The 27,057-nt window shown below is 35.7% G+C and overlaps 3 protein-coding genes across 9 annotated transcripts in view; 1 reads left to right on the top strand and 2 right to left on the bottom strand.

The window, feature by feature from the left end:
• Positions 1-10,367, top strand: part of LOC125657106 (isoleucine--tRNA ligase, cytoplasmic-like) — a 36,721-nt gene extending 26,354 nt beyond the window's left edge. For 2 of the 3 annotated variants that reach the window (XM_056142812.1, XM_056142810.1), the window contains exons 21-29: positions 3-80; positions 2,284-2,405; positions 2,995-3,283; positions 3,682-3,870; positions 4,735-4,830; positions 5,348-5,515; positions 5,735-5,971; positions 8,430-8,711; positions 10,065-10,367. In XM_056142812.1, coding sequence (XP_055998787.1) covers positions 3-80; positions 2,284-2,405; positions 2,995-3,283; positions 3,682-3,870; positions 4,735-4,830; positions 5,348-5,515; positions 5,735-5,971; positions 8,430-8,711; positions 10,065-10,202 — 1,599 coding nt within the window. In that variant the 3' untranslated portion in view covers positions 10,203-10,367. The remainder of the gene's footprint in view (positions 1-2; positions 81-2,283; positions 2,406-2,994; positions 3,284-3,681; positions 3,871-4,734; positions 4,831-5,347; positions 5,516-5,734; positions 5,972-8,429; positions 8,712-10,064) is intronic. The other variant, XM_056142813.1, reaches the window with a different exon arrangement.
• The window catches only part of LOC125653998 (serine/threonine-protein phosphatase 6 regulatory ankyrin repeat subunit B-like), a 1,068,599-nt gene that overhangs the window by 412,331 nt on the left and 629,211 nt on the right, over positions 1-27,057 (bottom strand). The window lies entirely within an intron of this gene.
• The window catches only part of LOC125657118 (MAP kinase-activated protein kinase 2-like), a 31,250-nt gene continuing 26,861 nt past the window's right edge, over positions 22,669-27,057 (bottom strand). For all 5 annotated transcript variants that reach the window (XM_048887777.2, XM_048887775.2, XM_048887776.2 and 2 more), the window contains one exon: positions 22,669-26,058. In XM_048887777.2, the coding sequence (XP_048743734.1) occupies positions 25,912-26,058 (147 nt within the window). In that variant the 3' untranslated portion in view covers positions 22,669-25,911. The remainder of the gene's footprint in view (positions 26,059-27,057) is intronic.

Genomic DNA, 27,057 nt, shown 5'->3' with positions numbered 1-27,057 from the left:
AGGGGGAGGGCGGCCTAGACGACTGCAGAGAGGCCCTGGAAACTCTCTTCTCTGTCCTGATGACCATGATCAGACTAATGGTGAGTTCATGATTGCATGATTTAACCTAATTTTAGAGTATCACAGTCATATCAACGTTTTCATCATATTTCAGTTTGAATGGTTAATGTGTTAAATTTACTTTTCATCTTACAAGTGAAATTAAATTATTATACGCCCGTGTTTAGACGGGACATATTATGGTACAGCGATGTCTGTACGTCCGTCCGTCTGTTGGGGTTTTTCGCTTTATAATTTCATTTCCCTTTCACGAATCATGCTGAAACTTGCTGTGTAGCTTCTTTGTGGGTCACTCTAGATCATACTGCAATTTTGATTCATTTCGACCTTTTTGCCAGGAGTTTTGCCCCTTTATTTGGAAATAATTATTATATGGAGGGTACAAAATTTGTTCGCCCTACTCCTCCCACAGTTTTTAAGTGAGAGCCTTCTTATTTTGTGGAGTGTTTGTATGGGTATTGAAGATGTGCATGTGGGATGGATTTTGATTTTCTACAATTTTTGGGAAAATTACAGGTTGTTGAACTTAGTCTATTTGGAAATTAATATTCTATGGAGGGTACATAATTTGTCCGCCCAACTCCTCCCACAGTTTTCAGGTGAGGACCATCTTATTTTGTGGAGTGTTTGTATGGGTATTAAAGATGTGTATCTGGGGAAGGATTTTGATTTTCTTCCATTTTTTTAAAAATTACAGGTTGTTGAACTTGGTCCATTTTGAGGAAATCTAGATTTTTAAGCTAAGAGCTGTTCCAGAAATGATCAAATGGGGGGGTCGGGCGGCAAATGATATTTTTTTGTGTGGGTGGTCGTATTTTTTCATATTTTAATTGGTCCGTGGTGGGATTGTTAATAAAATATTTATTATGGGTGGTGGGTAGTTTCTATTGTTTTATTTTGTGCCACGTGGGTGTTGAGTTTTTAGAATATTTTTATTGTCGCTCTTGTCGTGTTGGTTACAAAAGGTCGGAGGGAGAATTGAAAACGTGCTTTCGAAATGCTGCTTTCGAAATCGAAAGTAACATAGAACTATTCGAGTTGTCACTCTTTGCAGCACATAACTTTCCATTACGACACTCTTCAAATTAGAGGCGCGTTTAATAGGGTCCCTTTGGACGTGATGGCGGCGAACTCTGTTCTGTAGATTATTACAGTTTACAGTGCATCGATTTTGGGAATATTTTGAAACCAATAGGTATTCCGTTTTCTAATAAAAATAGGCAAACCTTAGTTGATTTATACGAGGGTACCGATGCGTTATATTTATCAGTCGGTGTGATGGTGATATAGAGGCCTCCGGGCGCAGGCTCCATTAGAAGACGAACGATTCGTGGAAAAACATATCCATACCCATTTCATGATAATAGCATCGTTTGGACTCCCAATCTTTCCAACATTCCCGCCATAGATGCCTTTGATTGTTGATGTGACATCGTTTCTTCAGAACTACTGTGATACAATGTCGCACAGGCATTACCGCGTCATTGACTAGAATGTTTGTCCCGAAAACCTCGCGAGATTTGTACCGTTTTCATTTTTAAAAATATTTTTGTGGTGGGTCTGGTTAGTTTTTTTTTTTTATTAGATGGGTCATTGTAAAATGAGTTTATTAATTTGATGGGTCATGGGGTAATTTTTTATTTTTTTTTATGGGTGCTTGGTATATACAAAAGGTGCCTCCCGACCCCCCCCCCCCCCCCCCCCCCCCCATGTATTTATTTCTGGAATAGCCCTAAGACCCTTTGTTCATATGAAAGTTTGTCACAGCCTCATGATGGCTGATACTACCTGTAGCAAAGTTATACAAATTATAGCACAAGAAAAACACCCTATGTAAGCATTTCACAGGCGTGTTATGTACCGTTTGCGGTACTCTTGTTAATAATCATTGGTGTAGATATATATGGTATTTTTATGGTGTATTATTGAGTGCATACTCAAGCCAATATCATGCTTTTTATTATGTATTCACTTTCTATTTATAATTTTATTAATTCCTTATCAACAAGACTTTTAATCAACATAATTACACAATTACATGTACATAATGCACATCTTTTCAACTTCTCAAACTTTTTAACTTCTTCATACTTTTAACTTCTTCATACTTTCAACTCCTTCATCCTTTTAACTTCTTCATAAACTACCTTCAACTTCATATCATACTGTAAGCTACTTTCAACTTCCTTTGAGTACGTGGGTAATTTTGGCGATCTTTCCCAGGCTCCCATGATTCCATACATAACAGAACACATGTTCCAGAACTTGAGGAAGCTGATAGACCCGAGGTCCGTGGGAGACCAAGACATCCGCAGCGTCCACTTTCTCCAAATACCAACCTACCGGTCAGTATCCGTTACTAATTAAATTTACAAAATAAATACCAACCTACCGGTCAGTATCCATTACTAATTAAATTTACAAAATAAATACCAACCTACCGGTCAGTATCCATTACTAATTAAATTTACAAAATAAATACCAACCTACTGGTCAGTATCCGTTACTAATTAAATTTACAAAATAAATACCAACCTACCGGTCAGTATCCATTACTAATTAAATTTACAAAATAAATTTAATTTTTAAAATACATGAGGGTATGAACTGCAGTTCTTCACACTAGCGCTTCAGTATACAGGCATGAATTGTTGTGGTTCCTTCCCACATGTATTTTCAAAATTGATTTCATTTTTTTTATATTTACATTATGCTTTTGTTTCTATCGGAATTCACAGCCGTTAAAATAGATATACTGCATGTGTATTTATCAAGATTTATCTGCACATTGTCCACATCTGCCTAACATTCATGGGGAAATGGCTATTACTAAAATAGGTAAAGATGTCAAAGGCAAAACTCTTGGAAATGTGTTTGTATACGCACACACAATGTGGAGGAAAGAGAAGTGATTTCTTATAACAACATTTTTAGGGACGATCTGATTGACACCTCCATCGAGAGAGCCGTGTCCCGCATGCAGTCTGTTATAGAACTGGGGCGGGTAACCAGAGAGAGAAACACCTTACCCCTCAAGTACCCCCTCAAAGAAGTGGTGGCCATCCACCGTGACCCAGAGGCACTAGAGGACATTAAGTCCCTCCAGTCTTACATCATGGAGGAGCTGAATGTCAAATCAGTCAAGGTCACACAAGACAAATCCAGTTTCGGGGCACACCTAGTGGCAGAAGCAGATTTTAAGACACTTGGTGCAAAGTTGAAGGTAGGAGGTCATAAAAAAGCCTGCGTTTAGATGAGGTGTACACAATTGCCACGTTTTACCCTGAAAATAATCTGAATATAGTAAAACATGCCTGTAATGAACACATTTACAATGAATTCATTGCTTATTGCGAAGTGATATTTATTCCACTATGATGATAAGAAATTAACAAAAAATTGATTGAATATAACAGAGTTTGGTTATTGTGAATTGTTTTTCACTAGTCCTGGAGATTCACTATAACTGTGCTTTACTGTATAATGAAGTCTGGTTATAAGGAACTGTTTTTCACTGGCCCTGCAGGTTTGGTACAACCGTGTTTTACTGTATTTTCAGTCCTTTGTACCTTTTACATAAATCGAAGGTATTTTGAAATGATTTGAAACTTGTGTTTACAGGGAGCAATGAAAACTATTGCTAAAGCTGCAAAAGATCTGACTGATGGTCAGCTTGAAGAGTTCCAGTCAACAGGGAAGATAACTGTGGCTGGATATGAATTGGTAGAGGGCGACCTGAAACTGATGTACAAGTTTGACAACACCAAGGACGGCACAAAAAGTTGTTATGATGCTCACTCAGATAGGGAGGTAAGGACATCGCTCACTCAGATAGGGTGAGGACATGATGCTCACTCAGATAGGGAGGTAAGGACATGATGCTCACTCAGATAGGAAGGTGAGGATATGATGCTCGCTCAGATAGGAAGGTGAGGACATGATCACTCAGATAGGAAGGTGAGGACATGATGCTCACTCAGATAGGGAGGTAAGGACATCACTCACTCAGATAGGGAGGTAAGGACATGATGCTCACTCAGATAGGAAGGTGAGGACATGATGCTCACTCAGATAGGAAGGTGAGGACATGATGCTCACTCAGATAGGGAGGTAAGGACATCACTCACTCAGATAGGAAGGTGAGGACATGGATGCCTTGTTCCCATCATCTGACTTAGAAATTGAAACTGAGAAAAATGGACATTTTAAGAAATGCTTTTCTGTGGTGTTCTGTACAGTGAAATGCTTATTTCTGGGCTGCTGTACAATGTAATTACTGGTCTGCTGTACAATGTAATTACTGGGCTGCTGTACAATGTAATTACTGGGCTGCTGTACAATGTAATTACTAAGTTTTATAAGCATCCAGAATTCGTTCTTTTCGTGATGTGGACAAATTCTCGTATTGGAGAATGTGACAGCTTCTCAACCAAGAAATTTTTCTGTTACGAATATCTTCCTCCATAAAAATAAGTGACTTTTGAGTGTGTTTTCTTTTTGATGCAGTAAAACCTACTTGTGAAACATAAAAAAAATTGTGAAGTCAAGTTGAGCAGAAAAAATCTTGAAAATGATCTCGATGTGATGAAAGAAATGCTTACTTCAGACTTTGGCAGCTGTCGCTTTGGATTTTATCAGCAGTTTATTAATTGGATTGAAATCTGGATTTTTCAGGTGTTAGTGTTATTAGACATAGTTCCGGATCAGAGCATGCTTGACGAGGGAGTGGCCAGAGAAGTCATCAATCGAGTACAGAAACTACGGCAAAAGGTCAGAGGTCAATGTTGTATCATGTTCTATTCAAAGAATAAATGTTTTGGGTTGTTTGTGGAGATACAGAAACAACAAAAGTATCATGAAGTAAATTTTGTAATTAGCAAATTTTCCTCATATTTGTATAGGCATTGAATGATTACACACTCTATTTTCTAAAAAAAAAAAAAAAAAATAGTGCTACTGTCACAACTTGGTGAGTATAAAAACTGAATTCGAATTACGAAAATTTAGATGTCCGTGACATTGTGATTAAACATGTGTATTTCAAAAAACATGATCTGATGAATAGACAATATTTCATGCCAAATACAAGGGTATGAATAATTTCTGGATTGATATGCAGTTTTGCACGCTGATGTGATATGGTTTCAGAATTGAGTAGAATTGATTGGTTCAGGATTAATAGAATTAATTGGTTCAGGATATAGAAAACTTGATTGGCTCAAGATTGGATAGAATTGATTAGATATTGACAATGGGATTTATATACATGTTGAATTTGATGTTTTAGGGAGGCTTAGTCCCATCAGACAAGATCACGGTGTATTACAAGGCCTCGGAGAATCTGGGAAAGATAATCAGCGAGTTTAACGAATACATCTGTAACGCCATTAAGCAGCCATTCTTACCATTCCCCGTCCCACCGTCAGAGACAGTTTTCCTACAAGAAACCATGGATGTGAGTCCTAGAAAATGTAGAGGAGGATCGTAAAGTTTTCTTATGTGAATTTATGAATAATGACTTCATATTGCTTTGATTATGTACATGAAGATAAGCAATATTTAAAAGTTTTTTCCGCTCATTTTTCTTATCTCTTGTTAAAAGATGATTACAAAAGATTGAACTTGATCATCATTTATCAGTTGCTCTCAGATCTGCTAAATAATCTATCTGTAGGTGAAGAAAGAAAAACTAGAAATGGCCATTGTAAAACAAGGCGAGAGTAGTGGCCCACTAGCGACTGCCAGCTTCCTGTCCCCAGCCCCAGCTAAGAACACTCCGTTCTGTAAGTTTGTGAATGCCGTCCTGGTGGGCATGCCCTCGCAGGAGGGGGTGGAGGGAAACCAGGCCACTGTGCTACTAGAAAACCCCACAGGCAATGGCTTTAAGGACCTCCAACAGCTGATTGATCAGGTAAGATCGCCAAGTGTAACAACAGCATTCAGGTCAATCAAAGAAATTTCCTCGAGTGTTTTAATGCATTTTGATGTGCTGATGATTTTAGACAAATATTGATTGGTTATTATACGCCCGTCTTAAGACGGGCCGTATTATGTTATGGCCTTCATCTCCGTCCGTCTGTCCGTCCGTCTGTTAGCTTTTTCGTGTCCGGCTCATAACTTAAATACTATAAGGCCTAGAATAATCAAACTTTGTCAGTTGATACATCTTGGGTAGAAGGTGTGTCGCACATTAAAACCAGGTCGCTGTGACTTTTAATTAAGAAGATATGGCCAAATATGGTAAAACCCTGTCCGGCTCATAACTTGAAAACTATTTGATCTAGAATCATGAAACTTGGTCAACTTATGCATCTTAGGTAGAAGGTGTGTCGCACTGTACTTTAAGGTCACTGTGACATTTAGTTGAAGTGATTTTTTGAAAAAAGTATGTTATAATTGGTACAATCCCTACTCATATAAGAGTTTTGTAGAAAACCTCATTCAAAAATGTTACATCAAGAAAACACATATTTTTTTTATGATATACTGTACAGCTTTTTTTTAGCCTATGTAATGTTTCCTTTGTTTCTAACAATAACATGAGAAATTCCACTTGTCCCATGGGAGTAGCATGCAAAGGGCATTTTGACAAGACTAATTAATGAGTTTTGTGTAGAGCATCTCTGATCAACATGATCAAGCAGGTGTTATCTTTATCTCTAGGGAATTGGGCAGAGAGATCTTAGCCTCTTAATTGCAGATATACCAGAAATTATTTGTGAAAGTGAATTTGTTTGTTGTGGTTAGTCTTTATTTTCAAAATTAATTTGACATTGTACTATATAATTTTTAATTTTTTTTCTCGGCAACCTATATGCAGAGTATCATTTCTCACTAAGACAACAAATGGTTGCAATATGTATAAAGGCCTATTTTAATGATTAGTATTTTGATGTTTTGTTATGGCTGTGGCATTGTTCAGAAAAAAGATATACAATGAACAAAGCTGCAGATTGGGCATTTGTGTAAATCTGAACAGATGAAATAGTATTGCAATAACCATATTAAAAAATGTTAATTCAAGAAACTACACATTCTTCATTATATACACTGTACTATACAGCAGTATATAACAAACAAATTATTTCTTTTGTGTCAGTAACAAGAGAAATTTCCCTTGTCCCATGGGTGTAATTATCAAGCAATTCAGGAGGCATTTTGCTAACAGAAAAATTGCATTCTGTCAAATTACAGATTAATTAATGAGTTTAGAAGATTTCTGTTACAGCAATCTGATCAAGGAGGTGCTATCTATATCTCTTGCAATCGGGAATTGGGCAGAGGAATCTGGCCTTCTAATTGATCTGTCAAATTTTAGAACAGTTCTAATTGGTAGCCATTACTTTGAAAGTTAATTTGGTATAAAGTTTAAGAATTAATATGATATTGTAAAATATATTTTTATTTTATATCTCAACAACAAGGTGCAGATTGTCATGTCTCACTAAGATGACAGTTTTACAGTCTAAGAATAAACATAATGACTAATGTTTGATGTTTTATTACGCTGTGCATTGTTCTTCATTCCTTAAAATACAATGAGCAAAGCTGCAGATGTGCATTTCTCAAGTCTAACACAACCAGTTGAGAAATATATGATGTATTATTTTTTTCTAATTAATAACTACACCATAGGAGATGCACCAGTGTTTGAAATAACCGTTTTTAATCTATATTTATTTATATTGACATCACCATGCATATTTTACTTTTATACTTGAAGATTTGACAAAGGCAGATACTGATATATGTATTTTTTGATATGTTGAATAAATCAACCTTTTTGAGTACTCCCATTTATTGTAAGTTGTTTGCTTGGATAAAGGGCTATCTTGCACTTTAATCATTTCATTGAAAACATTTGGGAAAATGTTTTTATATCCTTTTAAAAATCATTAAGCTTACATTATCAATATTTGAAGCAATGTCACATGAGGCCATAAAGTGGGTAAGATTCTTAAAGGAAGGATGACATTTGGTTCCATGCATACCTACATGTATCTCTTCATGGTGATATGTTCATGTTAACAATATGTGACGGGCGTATCATGTGCCGTGGCGGTGCACTTTATTGGAAGTATGGTAAAACGTGGCTGTAGCAAACATGCTTATAATGATATATGGTTTACAAGGAAGTGAGATTTGTTTCTCTCATTGATGACAGTAAAAATTAACTCATTAGATGTAATGAATTGTGCTTATTACAAGGCAAAGTAAACTGCAATGAATCACACTTATAAAGAAAAATAAAATGTTCCAGGCACTCCATTATAACCATGTGTTGCTGTAATGGTTTTCTAGGTATTTATGACAGATGACTGTGGTTTGTAAAATACATAGGTGAATTTTTGTTTTCTGTGAATGATCAGATCAAGGCAGTTTTTGGCGTGAGGGGAAGAAGAGTGATACTGTACACCGATTCTGGATTGAAAAATGAACTCCCGTCTACCACAAAACCCGCATCACTGGCCGGTCAGACATTATACGTGGGGCCGCTATCAGGGGCAGAGGGAGTCAGCTACTCAGCAGTGGCGACCCCTGTGTGTCATTTTGTGAATGTGGAATATTCCAAGGGAGGCAATAAAAAGGGAACACTAGTTCTGGAAAATCCCAGAGGAAACACCTTCAATTTTGAGCAGTTACTTTCACAGGTATATATTTTTTTTATTCTGCTCGAGTTTAATCATTGTGAGGTTAAGGTGAAGATCTGTAAACGTGGTTATTTACACTTGGGGGAAATTAACACTAATTATGTGGTCATGTAATATTGAATAAGCACTCAAATTTCCCCCACACATATAGTTATAAATATTTGATATGATATATATTATATTCAGTTTCCGTATATTTTACCCCCACAGGTAATGTTGGTTATGGAAGAACGCATACTTAACCCTTAGCGAAAATAATGTCTTTTACAGTATTAGAAGTGTATTTTATATGTATTGAAATGATATTGGATTTTGATTGTGTTTTATTTCATGCCTTTTACGGCTGATATTGATGTCTATCTAGCCTTGTCTCGGACATTGATTGACGTCTATTTGAACATCAGATGATAATCTGCCCTATAAATGCTGAGGTTTTTTTTTTTAGCCTTGTCTATGACATTAATTGTAGTCTATTTGAACATCAGATGATAATCTGTCCTATAAATGCTGAGGTTTTTTTTAGCCTTGTCTCTGGCATTGATTGACGTCTATTTGAACATCAGATGATAATCTGCCCTATAAATGCTGAGGTTTTTTTTAGCCTTGTCTCTGGCATTGATTGAAGTCGATTTGAACATCAGATGATAATCTGCCCTATAAATGCTGAGGTTTTTTTTAGCCTTGTCTCTGGCATTGATTGAAGTCGATTTGAACATCAGATGATAATCTGCCCTATAAATGCTGAGGTTTTTTTTAGCCTTGTCTCTGGCATTGATTGACGTCTATTTGAACATCAGATGATAATCTGCCCTATAAATGCTGAGGTTTTTTTTAGCCTTGTGTCTGGCATTGATTGACGTCTATTTGATTGATTTATTGTATCTTGCTTAACCTCTCACTCGAGAATTTTTCACTCATATGGAGACGTCACCAAGACCGGTGAAGAGCTTCAAATTTAGGCCTATGCTCGGCGCCTAAAGCCATTGAACAGTGAGGGTTCTTTAGCGTGTCACACCTACTGTGACACGGGTCATCCGTTTTTAAGGTCATCTCCAAGGATCAGCGACATTCACACCTGATGCCAATCATTTGGCGATGGAACTGTTACTACCTGTTTTAAAGACTTAGGTCTGTCGTGGCCGGGATTCGAACCCCGGCCCTCCACATGCGGGGCGAACGCTCTAACCTCTAGGCCACTGCGGCGGTTGAAGTCTATTTGAACATCAGATGATAATCTGCCCTATAAATGCTGAGGTTTTTTTAGCCTTGTCTATGACATTAATTGTAGTCTATTTGAACATCAGATGATATTCTGTCCTATAAACGCTGTGTTTTTTGTTTATTTGTTTACAGGCCTCAGCTGTGTACAGTCTGAATAGTAAGAACGCAGTGTTAAGTCGGACAAAGGATAAAACAGGGGCCTTATCTGCGGATAGTACAAAGAACATCATAGATTTACACGGCTCAACGCTGCAGCTCCTGATGCATTGACAGCTTAAAAGCTAGAACTTACATTCACAGTGATGTTTGTACTTATTCTGAAGAGACAGAAAAACATGTGATGCACAGGGATGATTATGATGAGATTCTGTGTGAATAATAAGAGTGAATATTTAATTAATATTATGATGGAATAATAAAGGAATTTTCACTTCAGTTGTGACTTAATGACTTTTAACAGAATGTAGAAAATATCTGTAGTGAAGCAACTGGATATTTCCACCCATTGCTCCGAGCCCTGATGGTTTAGTAATGGCAGGATATACATGTAATTCAAGAAGAAGTGGTCTATCCCTAATACTTTGGAAGATTTTTTCAGCATCTTTAATTATTTTTCCAGTATGATGTCTCTAAATCTATCAACCATGCGTACATGGAGAATGCAATGCTCTTAACAAGGCAATTTGTTTTGTAGGATGTAAGTTTTAGAATTGTTCACAGATTACTGTTTCAGTAAAATGTTGAACCATCTCCAGGAAGTGTGAATATGCATCAGGAAGGAAAATGTCTACTTACATGTTTTGTGTATGAGTCATTAGATATGTGTGTGTCACTATGAGCTTGTGTAATGAAAACGTTTGTATAGCTCTTTTTTGTTCATTAAATTGATTAGGGATGCACATCCTGGGTCATTTGATTAATTAGAGGTGCATGCACATCCTACATGTAGATCTACAAAACCATGAGCTCTGTAGCATTCATTGTGTATAGTGTGACATGATCATCCTTATTTTATTACACAGATAACATCACCTCCCACTGGCTACTTCATCAGCCCCATCCTCAGTAACATCACCTCCCATTGGCTACTTCATCAGCCCCATCCTCAGTAACATCACCTCCCATTGGCTACTTCATCAGCCCCATCCTCAGTAACATCACCTCCCATTGGCTACTTCATCAGCCCCATCCTCAGTAACATCACCTCCCATTGTCTACTTCATCAGCCCTGTCCTCCATGATGCTTTGTATCAAACTTGTGCATACATACAACAGTCACTGTTGATTGGAATTTCCAGGAATGATATTGCGTTTTCTTTTGGACTTTGTATTCGCAGTAGAACCTAAACATATACAGCACATAGGTCCGAGCTTGACGGTTTGTCAGTCAGCGTAGGAGTCTGAACATGACATGAGTCAATCATGCAGCACGAGTCCAAGCATGACAAAAAAGTCATGCTGTCCACCAAGATTGCAATCAATAGAATGGTGTATAATCTAGATGAACAATAATGTTTTAGATGCTGAAATTGACTAAAGTATGATATTTTCCGGATAAACGACAACTGATCTGCATCTGATCTTTATTTTCCGGATAGATGTCTATGTAACAGTTGATTGAGAGGGAGGGGGGGGGGGTCCATTTACTCGTTACTATGTTGTTATGAAATCATGATATCATGTTCCATCAGACTTACTTCAAATGTAACAATTCACCTGTCAATATTTACATTTTCGATGTTTTTGCCTTCAGACCATTTAATATGTGAACAAGATGCGTATGAATCTTGATAAATATTGTACGACTGTTTTAACGGCTTGGAATTCCGACAGAAATACCAGTAAAATGGTACACGTGACATAAAAATGGAATTTATTATTTGTGAAAATACATTGGGGTACACACCAATACACCCTCCATGACGCGCTAACACGCTCCATGAAGTATGCAGGCGTAAATCGTAGTTCTTGTCCTCGTGTTTTTGAAAAATGAAATTTATTGATTATATGTATCCTTCGGAAGAATGGTGATAATTTTCTTTATGTCAAAATCAAGCTAAAGCAACTATAGAACCAACGGTGATGTGCACAGACTAGCATATGCAACTCAAAGAAACTACGTCACAAAAGTTAAAAGGCAGTCTCTAAATAAATATTTTATAGAGAGATGTGAAGGGGGGCCAAAGTCGAAAGATTTCTGGCCTACAATCAACCCGTTTTTGACAAATAAGGGCAATAATACCATCAGAAATACTATCATATGTGAAAATGACAGTTTGGTCAACGATCAAGGTGCTGTATGTGATATTTTTAACAACTATTTCGTTAATGTGGCAAAGGATATAGGAACAAATGATGTGTAAATAGATGAAAAACATTCAAGTGTTAGACAAATTGACACTATCATGAAAGATAAGGACTCACAACCACTATCTTTTAAACCAGTAAATGAATCTTTCATCATTGAACATGTAAACAAAATCAATATTAAGAAAGCTACAGGGGTAGATGATGATATATCACCCTTGCTATTAAGAATAGCCGTGCCATCTATAGCTAAACCATTAGCATGTCTTATAAATAAGGCCATAGAAAATTCAGTTTCCCCCGATTCATTTTTAAAGAAAGCCAAAGTCTGTCCTATTCAGAAGAAAAACAACTGTCTAGACAAGGGAAACTATAGACCGGTCAGTGTTTTGCCAGCCATCTCAAAGCTCTTTGAAAGAGCCATCCATATACAGCTTTCTGAACCTTGCTGCTTTTAGAACTGGGTATGGATGTCAGTCCACCTTACTTAGGATCATGGAAGACTGGAAGAGAGCCTTGGATGAGAATAAGTATGTAGCCGCAATTCTTATGGATCTCTCTAAGGCTTTCGACTGTCTCCCCCATGATTTGCTTCTCTTAAAACTTAATCACTACGGTCTTGGAAATGAAGCCTTAAGTTTTATGGAAAGTTATCCCAGTGAAAGATATCAATATGTGAAAATCGGGGAGTTTTCTAGTTCATTTCAACCAGTTTTCAAGGGCGTTCCTCAGGGCTCGATACTTGGACCAATACTGTTTACTGTGAATTTACAGTAAGTGTGAACGACTCGGCTTCTCAAGTTCATTCGAGGTCTCGGATAGTTGGTTTCAAAACAAATCTGTCAATGATGACGCATCAAGGAAAGAACAATCACTGCGATTGGACCAATATTTAAAGGGGCGGGAATAAAAATAATTTTAGATGAGTACACGTGTCTTTACACTAGCGTGTCATTACATAATCTTTTAGCACGAAGGAAGAGACTGCGAAAAGGAAAAGCCAATACCAACTAAAACAATGACGTTGATTTTAAAATTACATGCCGAGGGTTTATTTTATGGTAAAATCAGCAAGAAATTCTAGGCGTCGCAAAGGCCACGTTATAAAATTGTCAACCATGGGAACTCTTGCACCGAAAATGTCGCCAACGAAGCTCACACTGGATGTACTTTTGTTTATCGAGTATGAAATTAAAAAGACAAAATTTATTAAGAAGAAATATTTGTACCCCTGACAATGTACCATAGGTGTCTTTAATTTGTAGAGCTGCGAGAAATTTTTAGGGAAATGACTTTCAAGAAACTGCAAAGAAAATCCAAGAGAAGCATATTTCGTCTGAACACAGGGACTCGTCACGAAATATTTGTCTTTTTAAAATTTGACATCGTCTATTCTATATTTACAAATAAATGTAAATATAGAATAGATAGGGTCAATTCGTGACGAGCCTCTGTGGTCTGAACACGAACGAAGTGTTGAAAACTTCTTTGCTACTGATTTTATTGCAATTTAGGCCGAGTCAGTTATATATATATATAGAGAGAGAGAGAGAGAGAGAGAGAAAACTCTAAACACTTTGTTGAAATATTTCGACTGTGTTACCGGTCTTCTTCAGTCCTGTTTTCGTGAAGAAGACCGGTGACACGGTCGAAATATTTCAACAAAGTGTTTAGAGTTTTTTCTGTATTTTACTTCCAAAAAAGAGACTTATATATATATATATATATATATATATATATATATATATATATATATATATATTGACGAAGCGAGTGTCACGTTCGTACAACGGGTAATCGCAATCATGGACATACCATAGGAGCTTGACATTTTATCAATAAAGTTAATAAAATGTACTTGATTGACCAAGCCATATCTCATGGCTTGGTCAATCAAGTACATTTTATTAACTTTATTGATAAAATTTCAAACTCCTATGGACATACAGTTAGGGGTGGACCAGTGATATAGGTTCAAAGGTACGCCAGTATCGCAACATTAACAATCAACCTTAATTATAGCTGTGGTTTATTATGACGTTATAGAAGGCGCCTCTAATGCTAACGAAATGCTGAATTTCTTTAATAATGTGTTACATGTACAGGAGAGGGATGGTTTGGGGAATTTAGTTTTTGCTAGAATTCACAGAACTTGCCGTTGTTCATTCAATTAACAGTATCTAGCGATGGTTACTTCCGAATTTCTTACGAAAATGTGGGTATATATAACAGTAAAAGACATCAAAGCATGTCATGTGTTGAAAATAAATGTTTTCTCGAAGTAGAATATCTATTGATCTTATTACTTAATCTGACAAATTCTTTTAGGGGCGAGATCAAATGTTCAATGTTAGAGAAAACTGAGTTCGCATAGTTCTCCCCCCCCCCCCCCCCCCCCCCCCCTCAATACAAAACTAAATATGAAGTATGTTGAAACTAATTGATTAACAAGTAAAACAAATGAAAGTGTACAATGAAACTATTAAATGTTTATTAAAAATGTATGTGGTTTTAAAGTCGGTTGTCTTTTTCCTCCACTAACGTGTAATCGATGTCGGATGACGGAAACTTACGAGTTTTTACCCCCTCTTCCCCCATACTATTTGAATTTAGAAATTTTTCAGACATCGATCTTTTCCAATGCTTTGCAAGATTTCGAAAATATCCTCTGAGAGATTTATTTTCAACTAACGATATGGAAACTGCGAATGTGAAAGAGACAACAAAACAAAAGCATTGTTCTTAAACGGACAAAATCGCCTATAGAAACATGTACTGAAATTTCTGATCACTTAAAACTGACAAGTATCTACAGGAATTTAAGGGAGTAACCTTTCAATTTTTATTGGGATATAGAGGCAACTGCGGATCCTGTCTTTTCCCGCAGCATTTTCGATCCCGTCATTTTTTTTTTCTTTTCAATATTCAGCACTATTTGAATTCTGGGATATTGCTATCCTGCCTTTTCTTTACATATCGGAGTTCGCCTTTTTCACCCTGTATTCCCCCTCCCATACCTATTGATACTGCGATGGATTATAAGTATAACACGGTTATTCCTGTTTAAAAGATAAAATTTATAAGGTATCTGATAAAGGTTATATCTTCTAAAGTTTACGAGATATCTTGTATCTTTTATAAGACATCTTATATTTTTTTCTTTATAAGATATCCCATCACTTTTATACATGTAGATATCTAGTATATATAAGATAAACTTTACAAGACATTTTATTAACGTAATCTCAAATCTCCGTTGTCAAATCAAAACCGATATTGAATCTCACGCTACGTACGGTGAAACTTACACTTGTTAGGCACAAATACTTGGGACCGCCTACCTTTAATTTAACCTTACCTTTCGATTCAGTGCGATTAAACCGGAAGTAAGACAGTCCAGCGAAATTCTTAGGCACTTGGAGGTGTAAAAACATCTTTTTCTTCGAATGAACGGCATTGGAACGGAAAGAAACCGTACATATATTGAACGTAAGGTATATGTGAACGATTCATCGCGTCAGGCCGTTTGAAAAACGCCCACAATAACCCAAACCCGAATTTGCCTCAAAAAGAGTGTCCTACCCTTTCTTTTTTATACATGCACATACTATATATTTACATTAACTTCCAGTGCCCGTGGGTGCACACATGATTCCTAATTCTCGTCAGGTCAATATTTTACTGTATGTTATAGTTATGCAGACACGTAGAACCAATAAGGGGTGGAAGCCGGGTTGCCCTTCCCCCCACCCCACCCCTTCCTATTGTTGACAACCTTCACTTTCTGTTATTTTCTGATTGGCCCTCAATGCTCAATTACTTAATTTTCGGAATGAATGGTAAGAGTAGCAAATGAGAAAGCGATGAACAAATCATGAAATCTTAAAACATGATTGTATAGGCAAAATTAAGAACATCCTGCCGAAACGAAATGAGTAAAATAAACCAGGAAGTTTATATTTCATTAGTTTTTATATTGACAAAATAAACATAAACACAATCTACCCGTAGAGGCATGGGGGATAAAGCATGTAGAATTTCAACTTCTGAAAAGCGGAACCTTTGTGTTTGCCCATTTTCATTTTAAATTTAGCGGACAATTCTCATTTCCGCGTTGAGAAAATGCCACGGTGAAGTTGTTGATTTGTTTATGTTGATGTCCATCCTCAGCTTTGATTATTTTAAAATTACAAAATGACAAACGGTAAGATTGTTTTTCTAGTTTAAATAGCTGCTATATATATTTTATCTACAGGGACTAATTAGTCACAGACGAAGCCCTAACTTCACGGGTACGCGGATGGGCCTAGTTTCTTTTTCTGAAATTTTATTGAGATACGGAAATTTCGACGATTCCCCTTGGAAGTGACCTTTAAAAGCTGTTTTTCAAACTCTTGGAGCTGGTGTAACCACATCTTCACAAGTCAAGGATTATTGATTCGTTACCTCGCAATGTTAGTGAGAGGTAACGAACAGGTTGGGAACACTTCCCCTATAGCGAGATATTCTCCCTAAAACGCGATTATCCCTCTCTATCGAGAGTAAATATATCCCGTACAACAGAGAAAAACGCCCGTGGAGTACATCTCTTCGTGTTTCACGTAAAAAGAAGAAAAAGTGCTAAAATGTGTGATGCTTCTGCAAATATATTAATCAAAACAAAAACACTCACGCTGTATATTGGATTTCAGACTGCTTCTCTCTTACGCAGCAACTTTGATATGAAATTTCATGACTATGTTGTCAATTTCGTAGAGACAATTCGCTTCATGTTGAGTGTGTGTCGCACTTATTCAGCGTTGCACGGGATTTGCCATTATTTTCAATAAAGACGCCAAAACACCTGTTTATGGTAATGTTTATTTCTGGCTAAAGAGGAATAATCGCGTTTTAGCAAGAATATCTCGCTATAGGGGAAGTGTTCCCAACCTGACGAATCGATATATAACCTATGACTTGTGAAGATGCTAGGAGGAAGATGGTGTAACCATTCCTCATTCTTTATTTTATTAGATCTATAATTTAACCACCCATTACATTAGATAGTTTTAGTTTAGTTATTAAAGTTACACTGTGGAAAAATTGTAAAAGATTATAGTACTTTGTGTTTATGCGTTATCCATTGTAAAAGATTACAGTACTTTGTGTTTATGCGTTATCCATTGTAAAAGATTACAGTACTTTGTGTTTATGCGTTATCCATTGTAAAAGATTACAGTACTTTGTGTTTATGCGTTATCCATTGTAAAAGATTACAGTACTTTGTGTTTATGCGTTATCCATTGTAAAAGATTACAGTACTTTGTGTTTATGCGTTGGGATACAGGTGATGTGAATATCGGACGTTTTCTTGTTTTCTTGGCTTTTTTATGATTTTGATATTTACCATGCTAGGAAAACGTCAGAACCGGCGCCATTACGTAAACTGGAAATTGTGGCATTCTCGGGCTGATTTTAACAAACTGTCAAGCTTTGTTTAGAGTCATGCAACTCGTTCGCTCAGATGACAGCAAAAATTCGGTTTACTACAATTATGTGCTTCAGAATGTTATAGAATTTTGGAGTGAAATTCTCTTTTAATCGATATTACTAAGTACAAGAAGTAAATTTTGACGTTTTCCTAGCACGGTAAATATCAAAATCATAGGAAAGGCCAGGAAAACGTCAAATATTTCGGACTGCAGGTGATAAAACCCCTGGGAGCTCTTTGGTGTTTTGAATTATGCACAAGATTTACTTATTTGATTGCCCCAAAATGTTTGAAGGGGGGGGGAGGCAATTGCAAGGTGCACCCCTTTACAAATCTAATCTCAGCGAGATTTGTTGAGGCTGGATATTTGGACTGACACCTCTTCCAGAACAAATCTACCTCTAAATTTTCCAATCACCTGAAAAGTATAGAGATCACAAAAATCTTCTGTTGTTTTACAAACCTTGAAAGATATAAACATGTCAACTGATTTTCTTTTTTTTTCCTCAGCATATTCTTTTGAGGGAATCATCGTGTTCAGTTTATTAGTGGTGTGCACTTGTGCGTACATGAGAAGAGTTCCGAGGCTGAAGCAGTGGTTTTTGTCAGAGAAAAAAGGGTTTTTGGGTGTGTTTTATAAAGGTAATCAAAGTTCCATGTCTGTCAGAGGATATTACTATTTCATTTTAATTGCAGTGCAGTATTATTAGTATTTATGATAATCAATGTATATGATAGAGTAGTTTCTTGCATTTTGTATAAATGATAATCTTAAATTTATGATATTGCTTATTCACACCATCCAACCTGGCAGAAACACTGCAATGCTAACTGCAATTAGATCCCTAGTTCAAAGTTAAGAAAAATAATTGAAGAGTTTGTCTGAGGACCCTTATTTTCCTTTATGATAATTATATACTATGTTTTTATGAAGAGCTTTCTTTAGAAAATATTTATTAACAAATATTGAAAAAGCTGTTGTATTAAACAGTAAATTATGATTTGGTTCTCATACTAGTAAATCCTTTAATGTTTAGTTTTTAAAATGTTTGTCATATATTTAATGATGTTCATCAAGTGTACATTGATATGATATGTTAGGTTCACTCCAAACTCACACTATAAATTTGGATCAAATTTTAATAATCCTAGAATGATTTTGCACTGATCAGGTGAGAGTGGATATTGTAAAGTCTGAAATAGAGTAACTATATGCTGAAGTTTTGCTTATAAAACATATTAACTCTTTGGGATTATTCATCCATTGTCTGTCTGTCTGTAACATCACCTAGAACTTTGTAATGGTAAAAGATAAGACTTTGATAATTTTCATTTGTATTATTGATTTTATGTATGAGGGGCAAATTCTATACATTTACCACGATTTCATCCAGCCATCCATCTTTATGTTCCTTAGTACTGTTTCTTATCAATAGAGACCGGTCACGGTACCTCAGTGGTAGAGTGTTCGCTTTGTTGACCGGGAAGTCGTGAGTTCGAGTCCTGCTCGTGCCATACCTAAAACGTTAAAATAGGTAGTGATTGCTCCTTTGCCAAACGATTGACATTTAAAAGTGAGAATCATGAGTCTTTCGAAGATGACTTCAAAAACGAAGGTCCCGTGTCGTGGCAGGCATTTGCATGTTAAAGAACCCTCACTGCTACGGTCCTGAGCGCTAAGCTTAGGTTTAAATTTGTGGTGCTTCACCTACAGCTGGTGGCGGGACGCAAAACAATCAATCTTATCAATAGAGTTGTCTCCCCTGACTGATTTTGTTTGTAAACATGGTAAATGCCACTTTTTAAAATACATGAATTCCTTTTATTTTGCAGCCTCTGTGATTGGTACACGTCTCCATGTTCCCGTGGCACTGACTTGTATATTAATGGCTTTCTATGTTTTGTTTCTGAGGTGATAAAAAAATGTCCAAATGATGTGAAAAAAGAGATTTTCATGTGTTATACACTTTCTTGAATATTGGTGTACCAGTATTCACTGACATAGGAAAATGTTATTTATATATTAAGAGAAAACTGTGTTATTTTAAAGAGCAGTTACTGTATATGTATATAGGATAATTATATAGAATAAATTTCTTATTCACTTTGAATTACAAATTCTTGGATGTACGTCGAAATCATAATCAACTAAATAGTCAACACCACATGGACATTTGTGAAGCTGCTTTATGTAATGTTTACGAATCTCTTAATTTATATCATCCTTAAAAACTCTCAGTGTGGTTTTAATGGAAAAAAAATTATGGCTTTGTATAGACATGTACATGTAACAAATGCTTGCATTTTATTTCTAACCTTAAAAATCCCATGACAAATGCCATAGGAATATTTACCATGTAACATTTTGCATAGTTTGAATATTTCAATTGAAGTAAAATTTTTAACATACATGCATGTACAAAATTTTAATGAAAATTTTTTTTGAATTACACAACTGGGTGTTGATAAGGTCTGTAACCATGGTAACACTTAAATGGTTTCTACAGTCATATTGTTCAAACTGTGCAGCGAGTGTTTTTATAGGTACTTTGTACATGTTGTATGTAATAGAATAGGTTAATAAGTTATAAGGAGTGTTTTGGAGTATGGAAGCATTATCATTATGTAGAAGTGGGCGTGTCCTGTAGTTTTCGTTGGACCAGGTGAAAGTGGGATCAAAAGAAACGGAAATCTCGTGTGTGATTGTGAACTTTCATGCATTATTCTTTGTACTCTTTCATAAGCATTTCAAATATAGATGCAGAGCCAATCGGAACTCCTCGAATGTCTCGCGCACTCGACATAGATCTCGGATGTAATACGATGGCATCCATGAGCGAATTTGATGCATTGTCAATTGTGACGTCACAGCAATGCATCAAATTCGCTCATGGATGCCATCGTATTACATCCGAGATCTATGTCGAGTGCGCGAGACATTCGAGGAGTTCCGATTGGATGCAGAGCTAGCAACTTTTTAAATGTCATGTATACATATTTCACATACTGCTTATTCAGTCTCGAGGACACTGCTAATATATGACCATAACAACTAGACAAATTTATGTAGTTTCAAATTCAAAAGATTGTGCCATGTTGGAAAGATCTCTAAATTTTGATTGCACCAAACATGTACATTGGCATTCGTGAATGGATTATGCAGCTTATGATATAGAAATATAAATTACACTACAATGTGCTAATAAAATGTTTCTGATATTATTTAAATCTCGTCATTTCTCTTCCACACACTTGTTCTGTAGGAGAACACAATTATCTGCACAACACTGGTCCATCTCAGAACACAATTATCTGCACAACACTGGTCCATCTCAATTTTTGGACCCCAGAGCTGCAGGAAGACAAGGTGTCTTAACCAAATATGAATGATATCAGCACCATGTACATATCAAATTTAAAAGAATTATCAGGAGGGTTATATTTCATCAACATATTGAGCCACACATATACCCATACCTGCACTCTGCAATACATCAATTTATTATAATACTAGTAATTCAAGGTTTTGTGTAAATGCACAAATTGCTCCAGTACTCGTGTCGCAAGCATTCAACATGTTCCTGATTGAATCGACTACAAGTTTTTAATTCAATTTGGCATGGTAAAGAATTTCTAATTTTTCTTCCAGTGGCCTTGCAAATCCAAATGACCTTGAGCTAGAATGCGACATACCGGGTACCCTCAGGGTACTTTGAACAACATGAAAACGAAGTTAAAAGAAGCATTCTTTTTTGTTTTTTTACAAGATATTTTTTTGACAATCTTATTTACCTTTTGCACTTTGATCTTGCTCAAATAACTGACAAAATTAAGACATATTTTAGCCATACACTACCTTTGTGTCCAGTATGAACAATAACAGTTTCTGTTTGGGTAAGTAAACATAATTTTCATTTAATTAATTAGTGTATCGGGCTTCTTTAAGTACATTATTAGTTACACAGTCAGTTTAAGACATAATACGGAGTCATCCAGGGTGTGAAATGGAAATCCGTATTGGGTGAGGTGATGTAAAGCCAGACCAGATCCAGAACATTAGGTCAGACACCCTTCTTGAGAAATTGGCCATCCCAAAACTTGATGTACTAATAAGGGCAAACCGTCTTCGCTGGTTTGCGCATGTTGAAAAAAGCAAGGGGTCTATCAGCACTTGCAGAGACCTAAGACTGAAAAGCAGAAAGAAAGCCGAACGTCCTTAAAAGACGTGGAAATAAACCATCAGGCAAGACCATAAGTGGTAGCAAATGGACACAGTCAATCCCCACGATCGTGATCACTGGAGACTTAGCATATGGGCAGCCAAACAACGTCGAACCCGACGAATTGAACACAAACGATAAACTCGGATAGTGAGCGAAAGAGTGAACCCAAGCTCCAATACAGATTTCCATTTCACACCCTGGATGACTCCGTATTATGTCTTAAACTGACTGTGTAACGAATTTATTCCGCAGAAGACCTTTAGAAAATTTGTTAAGATTTCAGTAACATATCTGATAATTATTATTCAATTATTAAATTGAATTTTTATATACTGGTATGCATCCTATTGAAAATCGTACAATTACAAATTTATATCAAAACATCAATCAAAGACATGAACAATGACATTAAATATACAAATCGTGCATGTCGAAACTGAAGGTTGACATACATTGAAAACTATCTGTCAGATCAATATTCCCTTGCACGGAGACAGTATTGAAATTTTGGGGCATCATGTGATTTGTTAGGGATGTCACAGTTGTCAAACTAATACACCCTTCGTATGGAGACCTAATATACAAAATTTCAGGGCTACATGTGATTAGCTTTTATCCAATCAATTACCTACAAATTTGTCTGAAGCAGTATAAAGAGTACTACAGTGTCGTGTAGCAGACCTGTACACACTATAGTGTAGTGCTTCCAATGTTTGAAAGAAAGAAAAAAAAGAAGCAGAGAGTCATCAATTTATTATTTTTTTGGTCTCTTTTTCAAAGATTAAAACTAACAATTATGTTGTTTTATTTTCACCAGCTGTAAAGTTCTTAATTAACTAAACAGTAACATTTTTTAATTACTCTTTTACTATTAAAAGACGGTAGGTGACAATTCATTCCTTGTAAAGAAAAAAATATAACAATAAAGTTTAAACCACAAACTTAAAAGTATCAATTTTTTGATCGTATTTAAATCTAAATACAAAACAATGTACAATTCCCTGGTGTATACTTATCAAGTCTTGTGTGACGTAGAAATAAATGAAAAGATTTGTGAATGAAAAATGAAAATCTAAACACAACATACATGTACATGTATCAAATGGCAATCCGAATTGTTACAGGGGTGCATATAATGAGTGATATTTACATGTATATAGGATACGATGTATGACCTTCATATGATTTGTTCTATGGGGTTGTATCATCTGATTACCATTGGTACACATGTACTTAATACCATGTTCTAAAAAGTACCAGCTGAAATCAATTATTCACCCACATCATGTACTTCACATGTTCATGAAAACACATGTGCATGTATATACATGCACGTTATTTTCTATATCCCAAATACCGGTATCTCTGTTCAACGATCACACAATATATCATGATATGTCACATTAAAATGGGAAAGACATATTCTGACGTAAGGAATGGAGTTTATCTAAAAATCAAAATCGTTTAAACTGATGCCTGATGTTGAAATCCTTGTGCATAGTTTTTTTTTTTATATTACTGAGATTGTATTTGCAATGAGCATAAAATTCACCCAGAAAATCAAGGACCCAGTTATTTATAAATAAAGTTAAATCTAACTGACAGTTAATTAGCTATGAACTCTTACATTTATACATCATTAACTGACTGTTCAAAATATGATCAACTTCTGTGTAACTGGATCAAGGAATCCTAAAACACACTTGTACAGACATCTCTAAAATGAACCAAATGTCTTTAGATAAATTCACTGGACAGTTTGTTTAAATAGCAATACTTTACATGTACAGTATATTCATTTATGAACAAAGAGCAACCAAAATGAAGCGCATGGATATACAGATAACAAAATTAATATATCTAAACTATATAAATTATCTCCCCTGTTCGTGACAGTCATTGAGAGGGTTGATATATGGGTTGTCATTACAGTCCCCTTTAAAAAGCAACTTGCACATAAATCTTCACAAAGAAACTTACAGTGAAATACATGTATATCTAAGCCAATACGTTCGGGGGGAAACAAATACTGTCTCAGATTAGACAGTGTGTGTGATTGCAGTACAATAAAGAATGGAAATACGGTTGAAATTCACAGTAAAACGGAATACACAGGTCTTAGGTTACGCAGGCTTAACTATCAGTGAGTTTACAAGTTTGTTTTGATTGAAAGTGCAACGTAATTTTTACAGAGTTTCTTTATTTTAATCTTGAATAATAGCTCAGATGTCCTAATACTAAAACATTAATTTTTCCATGACTTACATGGGATTTGCAATTTGTAAAGAAATGTTTCAACCCTGAAAAGAACAAATTTTTGTTTTAAGTAAGACAGAATAAATACTAAATAAGGTCTGTTTTACTTATAGCCATTACAATTACAGCTCCTTCCAAAAGCATAACTCATGTCTTTATCTTCTTTGTATTGAATAGAGTATTTGACATGAAACTGACATTTTCCTGTGACTTTAACCATTACTTTATAATTATTTAAATATTTTTCATTCTACAATTCTGTAGATGGACAAAAATAATCAAGTACATTTGTATAAACCATTACTACAAGATAAAAACTTTTCGTGGGGATTTAATTTTCCTAAATCTTTCAACATGAGAACCGAATAGAAACTTTCTAAACCTAAAAATAAAATCCCCATGAACATTGCTGTTTGTCCGGGACCATGAACGGCCCCACGAAAATAAATGTCTTTACAGTATTCTGTAAACAGGGACTAACCAAAGGAAACATTGCAAGACAAGGCACTGTGTGAAAAGAAATGAAGGACTCATTAACACATATACAGAAAATTTAACATAACACCCCCCCTTCCAAGATGAAATGAGACAACAAAGAATGATTTAAAATCATAACATGAAATACAAAACACAACACAATGGGTAAAATTTAACATATAGAATTTTTCACAATATTTATATGGACAACAAAAAGCTTACATAAAAATCAGCAAAAATTCATAACAAAAGTAAAATATGTCTCCTCTATGCAAAAATGAATATGCTCACTCTATTACAGGATCTGCAATGTCCACTCAATGGACAAAATCTGATATACAGGATCTGCAATGTCCACTCAATGGACAAAATCTGATATGACCATTACGTGTTGCTAGTGGTTGTCCATCACTCGAAATTGCTGGAAAATCATCTCTCCACAGGAATTTGAATTTTATCTACGTTCATTGACCGTTTTAACTTGACTACTGTTCATCATGGTAATAGATAATTTATATATATACACATGGTACATGCACAACTGAGTTCAATATTTCTTTCATGTTACTACAGAGCAAATATTTTTCCCAAGATGGGATAAAACATAACAGAAATAATAAAAAAAAAAAAAAAAACCGCCATCACTAACTAATGTAGGGGTTGTATAGAAAAGAATGAAATTAAGAGTTGCTTGCAACTACTGAAAACACACTGAATTACACAATGTCTAAAGTTTTTGTAGGAAAGCAAAATCCTACAAGTACAAAAAGTATTTCTCCACTTCAATAATGAAAAGATACAGCAAACTAACCGAGTGTAATAAAAGTACATGCACCTTTCATCGATTGATTGTTTGAAATCGAGTACCAGTTTAAATGGAGTACCAGTTTAAATGAGATAAACATGTACCACAATGTATTTTGCATCAAATTTCTCTGTATCATATTTTTCTTTAAAAATTTGTCATTAAAAAAATTTGGAGCTTGAAAATACAAGGGCATGCACCAGGCACCAAATGCTGCATGTACATAAAATTAGTCAACTTACATAAAAGGTGGGGATAAATTCCAACTTGAATATCAAAGTTTAGCAACAAAATAAACATTTGTCTCTAACGAAAATGCATTTGATTCAGATAAACAGTGAGTAAACATGAATGGAATGTCTCCTACATGTAGGTCTATTTATTGTCACATGATAAGACTTGATTAACCAATCAACTGAGTTGTAGTTCTATGCTGCTGTTCTATGATTTGAATTCCATTGGCTGGTCCCCTTCTTGTCGTTGCTGCCTGCGTTTTTTCAGTATTGGATTATCCGAGTCCTCTAAGTTCTTGATCTGACACTGTTCGTAGTCAACTCGCATTGTGGCTAGTGCATTTGTCATCTCCTCCTGAAAGTGAACGTATTTATGTGAAAAAACAACCCCACAAAATAAAGCAGTAGGACAAATTCTTATTGAAAGGACAATTTCAGCTCAATCATTAAAATGTGACTAGTGTGTTCATCCCATTGTACTGTTAAATTTTTACTTGCCCATCATTTCAAAATCTCCATATTTTCAATCACAGTCTACACTTGCTGTGACTCAGATAATTTTGAAATAGTATTGGAGAAATCCCCTAAAGACGTTCTCTTTCTAGCGACCTTTACCTTTGACCTCAAGAACAATTGCGGCTACCATTTTGTGATAGAAACTTTTCTTTTGAAGCTCAGAAGTATAGGAGATACTCTGACATGTCATCCAAAATCTGTCTCATAAAATGTGAATATAATGAACAGTGATCAATCTTATAACTCCTATAAGCAAAACGAATAGAGAGTTGGGCAAACACAGACCACTGGACACACCAGAAGAGGGATCAAGTGCCTAAGAGGAGTAAGCATCCTGCAATGAGCCCTAAATCTTGATCAGGTAAATGGAGTCATCCGTAGTTAAAATTAGTGTGCCAAGAATGGCTTAACAATCGGTATGAAACACGTCAGACAGCATTTGACCCAATGATAGGTTGTATTGGCAAACTAGATCGTTATAACGACCATAGAATTTGTGAAATGCTGACTTTAGAAACTGTTAAAACCCCTTGCACCATCAACTTGTTTGTCAGTAGCTTGCCTCGACATATCATGTGATCTTTCCTTTTTTACCTTAAAAGACCCCAATAGGGTCATCTCGAAGTCCTGAACACTCTACACTGGATATTTCAATGTTTAAACTCACATGGTATCTGAATTTTCATCAGGAAACCAAACCAGTGTTAAAGACAAACATTATTCAAAGATCAAATGTATTTACTGTACTATGCTGATAAAAATTCAACACATGAGTTTTAGAATAATCCTGCTAAAGACAGAGAGACGGACGTAAAAACCAGAAAATAATTGAAAACAA

This window comes from Ostrea edulis, chromosome 7 (assembly GCF_947568905.1).
Source record: "Ostrea edulis chromosome 7, xbOstEdul1.1, whole genome shotgun sequence".
In the NCBI taxonomy this organism is placed as follows: Eukaryota; Metazoa; Mollusca; class Bivalvia; order Ostreida; family Ostreidae; genus Ostrea; species Ostrea edulis.
The sequence above is the reverse complement of the archived record's forward strand: the minus strand, read 5'-3'. Positions and strand labels throughout refer to the sequence as shown.